General features: G+C 49.6%; 1 protein-coding gene across 4 annotated transcripts in view; it reads right to left on the bottom strand.

Moving 5' to 3' along the window:
• NVL (nuclear VCP like) overlaps window positions 1–12,941 on the bottom strand; it is a 92,251-nt gene that overhangs the window by 23,863 nt on the left and 55,447 nt on the right. For all 4 annotated transcript variants that reach the window (XM_086693913.1, XM_086693912.1, XM_025926285.2 and 1 more), the window contains one exon: window positions 7,879–7,985. In XM_086693913.1, the coding sequence (XP_086550039.1) occupies window positions 7,879–7,985 (107 nt within the window). The remainder of the gene's footprint in view (window positions 1–7,878; window positions 7,986–12,941) is intronic.

The raw sequence follows: 12,941 nt of genomic DNA, 5'->3' as shown, positions 1-12,941 counted from the left end.
TTCGAGCCCCGTGTCAGGCTCTGGGCTGATGGCTCGGAGCCTGGAGCCTGTTTCCGATTCTGTGTCTCCCTCTCTCTCTGCCCCTCCCCCGTTCATGCTCTGTCTCTCTCTGTCCCAAAAATAAATAAACGTTGAAAAAAAAAAAAAAAAGTTAAAAATAGAACTTACCCTACGACCCAGCAATTGCACTACTAGGTATTTACCCAAAGAATACAAAAACACTAATCCAAAGGTGCACACGCACCCCAATGTTTATAGCAGCATTATCGGCGATAGTCGATGGAAAGAACCTAAGTGTCCACCGACTGATGAATAAAGAAGATGTGGTATATATACATAATGGAGTAGTACTTAGCCATAAAATAGAATGAAATCTTGCATTTGCAACATCGTGGATGGAACTGGAGAGTATTATGCTAAGTGAAGTCAGAGAAAGACAAATATCACATGATTTCACTCATATGTGCAACTTGAGAAAACTAATGAACAAAGAGGAAGAGAGAAACCAAGAAACAGACTCTTAACTCTAGACAACATACAGCTGATCACCAGAGGGGAGGTGGGGGGCGGGGATGGGGATTAAGGGGCGCACTTGTGACGAGCATGTTGTATGAGGCGTTGGATCACTGTATTGTACACCCGAAACTAATAAAAATGAAAAAATAATGGTTAAAATGACAAATTTAAGTTAAACATATTACCACGATTAAGAGAAAGGAAGTTATGTGCTCCTTTCGGCAGCACATATACTAAAATTGGAACAGTAGAGGAAAAAAAAGGAAGTTATGACCCATTTACACTACTTTTCCTAGAATTCTGATTAAATACGAGACATATGGAAAGCTCAGGTTCAAAAATATCTCATGACGTACTATTACTTTTATTTCAATAACTAAATCTATCTTTAGTCAGAGAAATCTATTCTTTGTCATATAACAGCGTCTGGAATCAGAATGACATCTATTTATATAGTTGATTGAAAAAAATAAAGAAAATTAACATAATCTTAGCACCATTAATTTATAATTTCTTGCCAGTCTCTAAACATATACATACAGAAATATACATGTCTATACCCCACTTTTGTGAGCTATGGTTTGCTCATCACTAAAATGGAAACGAGGGGTGCCTGGGTGGCGCAGTCGGTTAAGCGTCCGACTTCAGCCAGGTCACGATCTCGCGGTCCGTGAGTTCGAGCCCCGCGTCAGGCTCTGGGCTGATGGCTCGGAGCTTGGAGCCTGTTTCCGATGCTGTGTCTCCCTCTCTCTCTGCCCCTCCCCCGTTCATGCTCTGTTTCTCTCTGTCCCAAAAATAAATAAAAAACGTTGAAAAAAAAATTTTTTTTAAATGGAAACGATAGTCGAATATTTAAATATCTCATTTCAAACAGTTCAAAAAGCAGTTGGAAGGATTAAGCATATCCATACATGCACAGTTATGACCTTCAAAAATATTACCTGTTGTTATATCTGATATTCTTGGCTCATGAAAACTGGACAGATAACATTTCCAGGTGAGATATTAATATATATTTTAGTCTCATGGGACACAATTTAAAAAATGAATGGGGAATTTGGGGTCTTTTAGTGGGATTTTTATTGTAACTTTAAAAACCACACATTATCTGGGGTGCCTAGGTGGCTCAGTCGGTTAAGCAGGGCCTCTTGATTTCGGCTCAGGTCATGATCTCATGGTTGGTGAGTCTGAGCCCTACGTCGGGCTCTAGGCTGACAGTGTGGAGCCTGCTTGGTATTCTCTCCCCCTCTCTCTCTGCCCCTCCCCTGCCCACTCTCTAACTCTCTCTCTCAAAATAAATAAACATTTTTAAAAAAGCATTATATAAGAAAAGACTATTATCTCAAAGCCCTTGGCAGTTATCAAATGATCATTTTGGCTTTTTGATATAGGGCAAGTTCTAATGATGTTTATTTAAGGAAGAAATGGAAGTTAAAAGAAGAAATCCCCCTTGCCCAAGGGGGTTTTTACTGATAAGCCTCTTGTTACCACATCATTACCAGAAACACCAAAGAAAAGTAGGTTGTCATCACTAATTTTTCTCTTAAAGAGAAAACTCTAAAAGACTCCAAAAGATACGGAGAAGTTGCTCTGACCTACAGATCTTTTCAGACTTTTAGGACCAAGATGAAAGAATTTTATTGTAATCTCTCCATATTATTTCATGCATTAATAAGAAGAAACAGCATATATAACAATCTGGGGGATTCAAGTAAGATGCCAGCAAACTTTGAAACCGGAAGGGTAAACATTGAAAATGCCACTTTTTCTCAGGTGGGACTGATTTATACAGTGTGTGCAGCCAGGGTGTCTGACTGTGGACCCTCCCCTGAAATCAGAGGCCTGAGTCCTATCCCTCTGCCCACTCTGGCTCTTTATGAACAAGAACATTCCAGGAGGGAGATGAGGAGGGGGGAGGGGGGGAGAAGGGGGAGTAGGGGAAGGGGAGGAGGGGAAGGGAGGGGGGAGGAGGGGCAGGAGAGGAGGAGGGGGAGGGGAGCAGGAAGGGAGGAAGGGGCCAGGAGGGAAGGAGAGGGTGGGAACAGGACAGGAGGGGAGGGGAGGGGAGGGGGGAAGAGGAGGGGGAGGCGGAGGGGGACAGGAGGGGTGGAGTACACTGCAGTGTGGGCACCTCTCTGCAGGGTGGGCGCCCAGGCTCCCGAGGGAGAGCAGAGCACCCCCTTAACTCGAGCGGAACTACCCACTGAGGTCAGAGAGGAAGTCACCGAACGAACGCCTCCTCCGCCTGCACCGCTGACACAGGCTGAGGACCGAGCACGTAACAGTTCAAACCACAATGCTACAAAACGCTGCTTTTTAAAGTCAAACTGATTTTTCTATCCGAATGTCTTTTTGTTTTTTTTCCTTTCCACATTCACAACTTTGTGCATGAAAGTTGCCCAAAGGACGTCTGTCTGATTCTCCGCTCTTCCTCCTAAACCTCTACATTTATGCCAGAAAACCATTCTTTAAAAAAAGACCCCCCCCCCCCAAATATTCTACACGCTCACAACAGAATGTGTGAAAACACAAGGCGGAGGAGAGAAGCAGTCCTGGACGCCGGGCGGCTCCCAACACCGTCAGGCGGGCCTCACTGCTGCCCGGCAATGTCCACACTCACGGCCAGCCGGTGCTGTTCTCCTGCTGGACAGAACGTCACAGAACGTGGACATCACACAAGGCCACCCCGTGACCAGGACGGACCAAGACAAAAATGACACAAACAAGCCCTGACATCACAGTGTCTGAACGCAGACACGCGCACACAGGGTCCAAGCCACAAAATGGTCAGACTCCCCCGTCCTGGCTAACACGTGACGGTGGCTCTGTTACCGACCTCAGTGTCCCCGCGGTCTACCCTCCCTTGCAGGGACATCTGAAGACAACCCCTCACAGCGTCATGTCCACCTTTTCAAGGTGACTCGGGGCAAAGCCCCTTCCCATCTCCGCAAACCTACCGCCGAGGCGGAGCGCTGACCTCACTGAGGTGAGCCGCTCACAGCCCTCCCGGCGGCTGGTCCAGCGACGGTGCGCGGCTGGCGGTCAAAGTACGTGGCTGGTCCAGCGACAGCGGGCGGCTGGCGGTCACGGTGTGCAGGCGGCGGGCAGTGTGCGTGCGGCCGGAGGTCACACTGGGAGACGCCGACAAAGCCCCCTGGGGATGCGCACTCTGCATTCATACGGCGGACACGGCCGGGCTATCTTCCCTTCGTTTTCCTCCCTCCTCGGGAACGAATGAATGTGCATGTTGTTTTATAAACATCATACTATCCTTTGGTCTGGAAGACAAACCCCTCAGCGGTAAGGCCTACGTCTTAGGTTTTAGGGTCCTCAGAGTTCACACGCCATCGGGAATATAGGTAGTTTACAATAACGCAGGCTCATCCTCTACTGTCTTATTTTCTTAGTAATTTTACCTTTACAGTGGGGGCCTTTGAGCATTCGCTCCTCAGTCTGAGGACTAATTATTTTGGCAAACAGCACTGAAAATTCTAGATGAAGAAGTGTCCAGTTGTCCCCCGGTGCCAAGCGCCACACAGAGGACGAAACACACCTGAAACAACCGTCGATCGAGGCCCTGAACGCCACCTGCGTCTTGTCTGGCACACGCGCTTCGGTCTCTGCCCTTAATGAGTGATATCCCAGGGGCAAGTGTGAGTTATCACATCATGGCAACTGCAGGGATCTGTGGGCACAAACAGCGAGCGCACGCACATGCTTGGGGGTGCTTACATCCGTACACAGAGGCTTTGACCAAAGCAAACAAAACCTCGGGAACGCGGCTCCCAGACAGAGCCGGGTGAGGGGGAGAAAGGCCACACGCTCGTCACCATACTCAATGGACACACCACCGCAGCAGGGTCCCCTGGTGTCACTGACGCTTTGGGTCGGATAACTCGTGTTGTGCCCCGTAGGTGGTCCGGCAGCACCATCACCCCTGGCCTCCGCCCTACATAAATGTCCCCAGACGCTGCCCAGGGGTGGCCGGGTAGATCGAGAGCCCCCGGAACGAAGCGGCATGTCTTCATGTCTCTGACCTGCAGCCACGTGCTGGTGGCAGCCAGAGGGCTCTCGAGAACTCGCAAGCTCCGAGCTGACTCCAGCCTGGGAAAACCGCCCGGGGAACCAGAACCTCCAGCAGCATCACCTCCTCGTCCCCGGACCCTCATCTATTCAGCGGTCTGAGCAGAGAGTTCACCCTCTCGGTGTCTGCCCCTCGGCTCTACGGTCAGTCCAGCATCCTACGAAAACTGGACACGGTGCTCACACCCACGTCCTCTTTGCTGCGCCCGACACGGCCTGGGTTCCGGTGAGCCTCACCGCACAACCTCTGCCTCCCCTTCCTCCGAGCGGTCTTCCAGACTGCTGTCAGTGGGGGCCTCGGCCCACAAAGCGGGCCCTCGCTCCTCTGTCGGGAGGCGGCCGCACACGCTGCTCTCTGCAGTTGGGAGCAACGGCCCAGAGTCTCCCTCTGCCAGTACAGAAGGGGGGCGTCCTTCCCCCAGGCAGCCCTGCGGCACCGGGGGCACGGCCGTGGGGACGGGCCACGCTCTGGGTGGATAGGGCAGGTCCAGGTCACCACACGGGGCGTCCTCCAGGACGGAGCCCACTCAGGCGTCCTCGTGAGGGTGAACCTGTGCCAGCTCGGCTCCCCCTCCCACGCCAGGCATCAAGGACACGACTGCAAGGCGGCAGCAGCACCTGGCTCCCGGCAGAGCGGGAAGGGACGGAGGCGGGAGCGGGCCTCCCCACTGGGACAAGGAGGCAGCAGGGCTGGGGGTGGGGGGCAGAGAGAGAGAGGGAAGCACGGCGGGGAGAAGGGCCGGGAGAAGGGACGATGGAGACAGTTAGGGAGCACGGGCGCAGTGTTCCTCGTGCTGCCAGTGTTCACCTGGCACAGTGAACACGGAGAAAAAGGCAAAAGCCAAAGCGCGGGACCAACGGTAAGAGAGAGCAGAAATCGGGCGCCTGAGAGGAGAAAGCCCAGCGCAGGAATCAGAGGTATCCAGACGTCCGACACACAGCCCCTTGGCTGCAGCAGCTTTGGCACCCCACACCCAGAACGTGAGCCCGCAGCCAGCAGGCCACCAGCGGCAGTGAGGCACCCGCCGCCCTTACTCAGCTCCCCAAATGCAGACCAGGCAGAAAAAGCAGATCATCCCCCAGGGGGAAGAGAAAGCGCGCAGCGGCCTCAGACATCTTTACAGATTCAACGTCCCAAAGGCATTTTGCAGACACAGACGCGCCCGGTGGCTCAGTCGGTCGAGTGTCCGACTCTGGACTTCTGCTCAGGTCATCATCTCAGCATTCGTGGGTTCGAGCCCTGCATCAGGCTCTGTGCTGATGGTGCAGAGCCTGCTTGGGATTCTCTCCCTCCTCTCTGCCCCTCCCCTGCTCACACGTTTTTCTCTCTCTCTCTCATTTAAAATGTCAAATCACTATGCTACACACCTGAAACTAAAATAATATTGCGTGTCGACTATAACTCCATTAAAAGTAAATAAATAACACGGGCGCCCCACTGGCCCAGTCGGTGGAGCATGTGACTCTCAATCTTGGGTCATTAATTTGAGTCCCACGTTGGGCATGGAGATTACATAAAAAATATATATGTATATAAATAAAAGTAAAAAAATAATTTTGTAATTTCTACAAAGACCAGGAAGAAAGACTGTATGACCAAGAAAAACTCAATTCCGGCTACTATGTCATAAGTATAGTAACAACCAACAGACATTCTTTGAAAGACTTAAAAAAACTTTTTTAATGTCTATTTATTTTTGAGAGAGAGACACAGAGTGTGACCAGGGAAGAGGCAGAGACAGAGGGAGACACAGAATCCGAAGCAGGCTCCAGGCTCTGAGCTGTCAGCACAGAGCCCGACACAGGGCTCGAACCCAAGAGCTGTAAGACCTGAGCCGAAGTCGGATGCTTACCTGAGTCACCCAGGTGCCCCAACAACCAGCAGGCATTCTTTTTTTTTTTTTTTTTTAATTTTTTTTAACGTTTATTTGTTTTTTGAGACAGGGAGAGACAGAGCACGAACGGGGAAGGATCAGAGAGAGAGGGAGACACAGAATCTGCAACAGGCTCCAGGCTCCGTGCTGCCAGCACAGAGCCCAACGCAGGGCTCCAACTCACGGACCGCGAGATCATGACCTGAGCCGAAGTCGGACGCTTAACCGACTGAGCCACCCAGGCATTCTTAATCAAAGAAAGAACTCAAGGAACATAGCAGAATGAATAAACTATTAAAGAACATTTTTTTAATGTTTATTTTTGAGAGAGAGAGAGAGAGAGAGAGAGCGCGCGTGAGTGGGGAGGGGCAGAGAGAGAGGAAGACAAAGAATCGGAAGCAGGGTCCAGGCTCTGAGCCCCAGCACATGCGGGGCTCGAACTCATGAACTGAGAGATCATGACCTGAGCCGATGTCGGACGCTTAACTGTAGATGTAGAGTTTACTTAAAAAGAAGAAAAGAGGGACACCTGGGTGGCTCAGTCAGTTAAGCGTCCAAATTCAGCTCATGTCATGATCTCATGGTTTGTGAGTTTGAGCCTTGAGTCAGGCTCTGTGCTGACAGCTCGGATTCTGTGTCTCCCTCTCCCTTTGCCCCTCCCCCGCTCACACTCTATCTCTCTCTCAAAAATAAATAAACGTTAAAAAAAAAAAAGAAGAAAAAAAAGATGGTACACATCAGCATGGAGGACAGACTCAACACTGTGGTTTCAAAACTCAGTTTTTCTCTGGATATTTATAATGGGCTTGTATTTATTGTCCAAAAGTTTCTATTCCATTTCAAATCCCTCTAAAGACAATTTCTGTAAAGTAACAATCAAAGATCTAAAAGAACAAAACAAAACACCAAAAAAAAGGGGGGGCGCCTGGGTGGCTCAGTCGGTTAAGCATCTGACTTCAGCTCAGGTCATGATCTCACAGTTTGTGAGTTCGAGCCCCGCGTCGGGCTCTATGCTGACAGCTCTGAGCCTGGAGCCTGCTTCGGATTCTGTGTCTCCCTCTCTCTCTGACGCTCCCCCACTCACACTCTGTCTCTGTCTCTCTCTCAAGAATAAACGTTAAAAAAAAATTAAAAAAAAACATTAAAAACAATTTTATATAAAAAAATTAAAAAAAGAACAAAATAATATGATCAGAGTAAAATCTCAGTTATATCAGTTGAGCATTTAACTCAAAACTTAACAAATATCCCTGTCATTTTAAGCAAATAACAAAGAATGCACAGTCTCTTCAATGATCAAAATCTGTCTTTGGGAGATAGCCGAGCAAATATTGAAAGCAACAGATGCTAGTCTGTATCTGCAATGAGACAAACACACCCCAAATACACCATTTCCTGTACTCACTTGGGTGATGGTTTTCAGGATGGCCAGGCGATCCGCTGGGGGCGGCAAACCCACAAAAAGTGTTTTGTCCAGGCGTCCTGGGCGCAGGATTGCAGGGTCAATGATATCTGGAGAAGAACGGAGAGTCAAGACTTCATAAAACAGAATCTTTTTTTTTTTTTTTTTAAATTTTTTTTTTTCAACATTTTTTATTTATTTTTGGGACAGAGAGAGACAGAGCATGAATGGGGGAGGGGCAGAGAGAGAGGGAGACACAGAATCGGAAACAGGCTCCAGGCTCCGAGCCATCAGCCCAGAGCCCGACGCGGGGCTCGAACTCACGGACTGCGAGATCGTGACCTGGCTGAAGTCGGACGCTTAACCGACTGCGCCACCCAGGCGCCCCCAGAATCTTTTTAAATAATACAATTAACGTGAGAGGTGGGAAGAGCACTTTTTTTGAAAAGAAAAAACTGATAAACTAGACTTATTAAAAACTCCTGCACATCAAAGTATATCCTTAAGAAAAGCCCACCCACCTTCCTGGCCAAACCCGCTTGGCTCCAGGCCTCTCTCTCCCCTCTGAATGGGCGCCTTCTCCCGACCCTGCCCTCAGTCAGGGCTGAGGGGGGCTCCTCACTGGTCCCGTGTGTCCACTTCCCCACTCTGGGACCCTGTGTGGTGCCTGCAGAACTAGCCCACATCTGTCACCACGGCAGGCAGGCCCTCAAGACCTGACCGCGCCCTTTCTGGTGCCCTCTGTCATATTCTCCTTGACTCCCACACCCCACTGACCAGACCTCTTGCTGTTCCTGAAACAACCTGAAGCCTCAAGCCTCCTCCTCTTTGCTCTCAGTGGTTCCTTCCTCTGAAACGCTTTCTTCCTCATTTACACTACTGGAATTTTCAAACAAGGTCTCCTCCAGGAAGCCCTCCCTGAGTCCCCCAGAAGAAAGTTCCACCCTCCTTTGTGCCCACCATTTTCTTGGTACCAGTAGCAAAGACCAAGTCCCAAACTGCCTGACACTGAAGTTCATTAGGAACAAAGAGCCCATTTCTTAAGCCTAATCACTTCTAATGGTCCCTCAATCATTCCAGAGAAGCTTCCCAAAGCTCACAATAAGAAGACCTTTGTTCGTGTACAGACACACCTAGAAATGATGGGACTCGTGTTTTCTAATGCACGTATTGAGACTTAACCATTAATTTATTCTTCCATAAAGAAGCAGAGTTCTTTAGAGCTGAAATTCTGATTTTGTTTAGTTTTGTTCTTCAGTTACCTCGGGGAAGCTAAATACTTAATTCAGTGATTTTTCAATGTTCGACAAGCTACTGGACTTTCAAGATGCGAGGATAAACTACTCGGAAATGGGGAAAGAAAGATTACTGCACAACACTCGCGGCATCGTGATGGAGCGCTGCCCCACGCGCCTGGGCGCCATCTTACTCTACAGGGCAAAGGGCCCCACACATTCAGGTGTCAGGAGACCTTTGCAGTTTAAAAACTTACAGAGGACCCCCCTGTGACCTTTCTCTCCTGCTCTTCCCCGACCCCATGAAAGTGCAAGCACGTTCTATGTGCTCTGCTTTCTTCTACTCAACACAATTATCCACATTCACCTAAGTTCCTGTGCGTGTCAGTACTTATCCTGTCTGTATTGCCGGGCAGTATTCCACTGTATGGATACGCCTCGATTTCAGGACAGAAAGAAGTATTCATTCTTCTGTTGATGAACATGTGGTTTCCAGTTCTGGCCCACCAGAAGCACACGGGGACATGTGTTTGCGTGAGTTTCTCGTTCTCTCTGGTGAGTCCCTCCGTGTGTGGCAACATCACACTGTAGGATGTGCTGGTCTTAAAGAATCCGACAGAGCGTTTTCCAAGCTAGCTGTGCCATGTTACATCCCCTACAATTGCTTGTACAATCTTTCTAATTTTAGTTCTTTTTTTTTTTTTCAGAGAGCGAGCACGAGTGGGGCAGGGACAGAGGAAGATATTCCCAAGCAGGCTCCTGCCCAGCACAGAGCCCGATGTGGGGCTCAGTCCCATGACCGTGGGATCATGACTTGAGCCAAAATGAAGAGTCAGATGCTCAACACACCGAGCACCCCCCAACCCCCGCCCCGGTGCCCTGGTTAATGTAGGGTTTGTAGTAGTCTCTCACGGCGGCCTTCACCTGCATCTCCCTGACGACCAGATGCCGAGCACATTCCCATATTTATCTGCCGCCGGGATCCCTACTGCAGTGAACATCTGTGCAGTCCTTAGCTGATTTTTCATGTTTTTCTTTTGCTAAGTTTTGGGAATCCACCGCGTGCTGCAGATACAGATCCTTCATCAGAGACACATTCTGTAAATGTTGCCTCCACGTCTGTGTGGCTTGTCCTTGTGAAGAGCAGTTCAATTTATCCTTTTGCTCTAAAACATTGTGCTTCTGATGTCATACCTAAAAGATCTTTGCTTAGTCCAAGGTAGAAAACACTTCTCCTCTGCCTCCTTCCAGGAGTTTTACAGATGTGACTTTTCATTGGTCTTTGATCCATTTTGGGTTAATTTTTCATGTGGCTTCTAACAGGTTAAAGGTTATTTTTCCCACATATCTCACTGTCCCAGCACTATTTGTTTAAAACGCTATTCTTTCTCTACTGCATGGCCTTCGTGTTCTATAAAAACCCAATTATCCAGACCCTCTGCCTCCGGGACCGGACAACACCCTATTCTGAACTCAGCTCCTCGTTACCGATCAACCATGAGCTGCCAGGTTCGTCAGAATTATCCCACCGAGGTGGAGGCCGCCGTCAACGTCCTGGTCCACGCGCACCCGCAGGCCGCCTACCCCTCCCTCTCTCTGGGCTCCTATTTCCACCGGGAGGATGTGGCTCTGGAGGGTGTGGACCGCTTCTCCCACGAGTTGGCTAAGGAGAAGCGGGAGGGTGCTGAGCGTCTCTTGAAGGTGCAAAACCAGCACGGCAGCCGCGCCCTCTTCCGAGACGTGCAGAAGAGGTGCCGGGATGAGGGGGTGAAAGCCTGGATGCCACGGAAGCCGCCCTGGTCTGGACCAGGCCCGTTTGGATCTACACGCCCTGGGTCTGGCCCGCGCAGACCCCCAGTGCCGTGACTTCCAGGAGAAGCACTTCCTAGACGGAGGTGAAACTCATCAGGAAGATGGGCGACCCCCTGACTCACCTCCGCAGGCCGGCTGCCCCCCTCCCCAGGCTGGGCAAGGCCGGCATCTCTTGGAAAGGCTCACCTGCCAGCATGACTCGGGGTCCCTGGAGCCCAGCAGCCCGTGAGGGGCCCCTCCGGCAGCCCCCGGATGCCAGGGCTGGTGCCCGAGCCTCTCTCTGTGGCCACCAGGCAGCTTTGCAACACCCTGGAGCCTGATCCCACGCCACGGACCAAATGGAAACAGGAAAGCTTTTTGCAGCAGGAAACAACAACAACAACAACAACAACAACCCCCCAAAAACTAATCATCCAGATACGTGGGGGAATATTTTTATAGGTATTTTATAGGTAGGTCCTATCATGTTTCAATGATCTGTACGTCTGTGTCTATGCCAATACCAAATGGTGGAAACATCTTTTAACTTGAATATACGAGTAGATATTAAAAGTCAGAGCTGCATGCTCAAAAATGAAGCCTGATGTAAACAATCCCGATCATAATTAGAAGGCACTTAGTTTAGGAATTTTATAATCATTTAATATCTCTGACAAGCACCATATTTAGTTTATTACAAATTTATTTATTAGTTTATTTTAAGGAATTACTTACTTCATTTCGAGTAAAAAGCACCCTGAGCACTTTATTTTTTTTTTTTTAAAGATTTTATTATTTTTTAAGTAATCTCTATACTCAATATGGGGCTTGAACTCATGACCTCGAGATCGAGTCGCAGGCCCTCAGACTGAGCCAGCCAGGACCCCCACCAAGCACTTTATACAGATCTTCCTATGGGATGGCAAACTACCGCTCTATCAAAAACTTTTCCAAAATTCGATGCATTACACCATCTCTCAAAGAAAATCCAGTGCTGTGTGTCTAGAGCTCGTAGGTACCAAGCAGCTTCTTACACTTTAGAGGACGATAAAGGGAAAAGGACTCCTATCGTCCTCTAAAGGGAAAGAGCGCAAGGAATGGGCGTTTTAGAAAGTGAGAAGCAGGCGCACACCGGCACCTCCCTGTGACAGAGAGCCATCTTGGACGTGACACACTTCACACACGCCCCGATCTTCTCCCATGTGTCCCATGTCCTCCCCGAACGGGGCAACCATGCTCTCTCCTGCCTTGGTTGAGGCCAGCTCATCCTTCCAGTCTTTCCGGCCGAGACCTGGAGGCGTGGCCGGGCTCCACTCACTCACGTCCACAGCCAGTCCATTAACAGGTCCTGTCAACTGAGGACACTTCCACACCCCAGCCATCAGCTGCTGAGAACACTAACTTCTCGCCCTGGGAGTACTGCTCCAGCTTGCTAAGTGGCTCCCCACCTCGATGTGGCACAGATGGAGTCTTCGGAGTCAAGATAATTCTCACATCCGCAGTGAAGAAGTCAGCCCAAGTCCCACCGCTGTAAAGACAAAATCCGCGCACTCGCCAACAAGGAGGATGCGTGAAGAGCCCTCCCTTCCATCCGCTGGTGAGGAAGCACTGCTCTCCCCCCGAGTACCAAAAAAAGCTGGCGTTTAAGAGCTAAAGGTAGTGACTTCCAACTTCAGGAAAAACTCCCTCTTGCTGCAAACGGACCCCCGATTTCCAAGAGGTGCCCCAACAATTCAACGGGGAGAGGATGCCACAAATGGTGCCGAGGCAAGTGGATGTCCACGTGCGAAAGGGTGAATCGGGACCCCTTCCTCAGAGCACACAAACATTAACTCAACATGAACCTAAGATCGAAGTGTGAGCACTGTAAGCGTAAAACCTAGTTCAGAGTCTCTATCCATTGTAATAAGCCCTTAGTAGTGGACACAACCCAAATGTCCATCAGCTGGAGAATGGGTGAAACGTTGTACGTCCACCACACACGGGGGTTAATCTTTGTGACCCTGAATCAGGCAATGAGTTTTTGAGACAGGACACAAA

The sequence above is a fragment of the Puma concolor genome, chromosome E4, assembly GCF_028749965.1.
Source record: "Puma concolor isolate L17-30 chromosome E4, mPumCon1.1.hap2, whole genome shotgun sequence".
Lineage (NCBI taxonomy): Eukaryota > Metazoa > Chordata > Mammalia > Carnivora > Felidae > Puma > Puma concolor.
The sequence above is the reverse complement of the archived record's forward strand: the minus strand, read 5'-3'. Positions and strand labels throughout refer to the sequence as shown.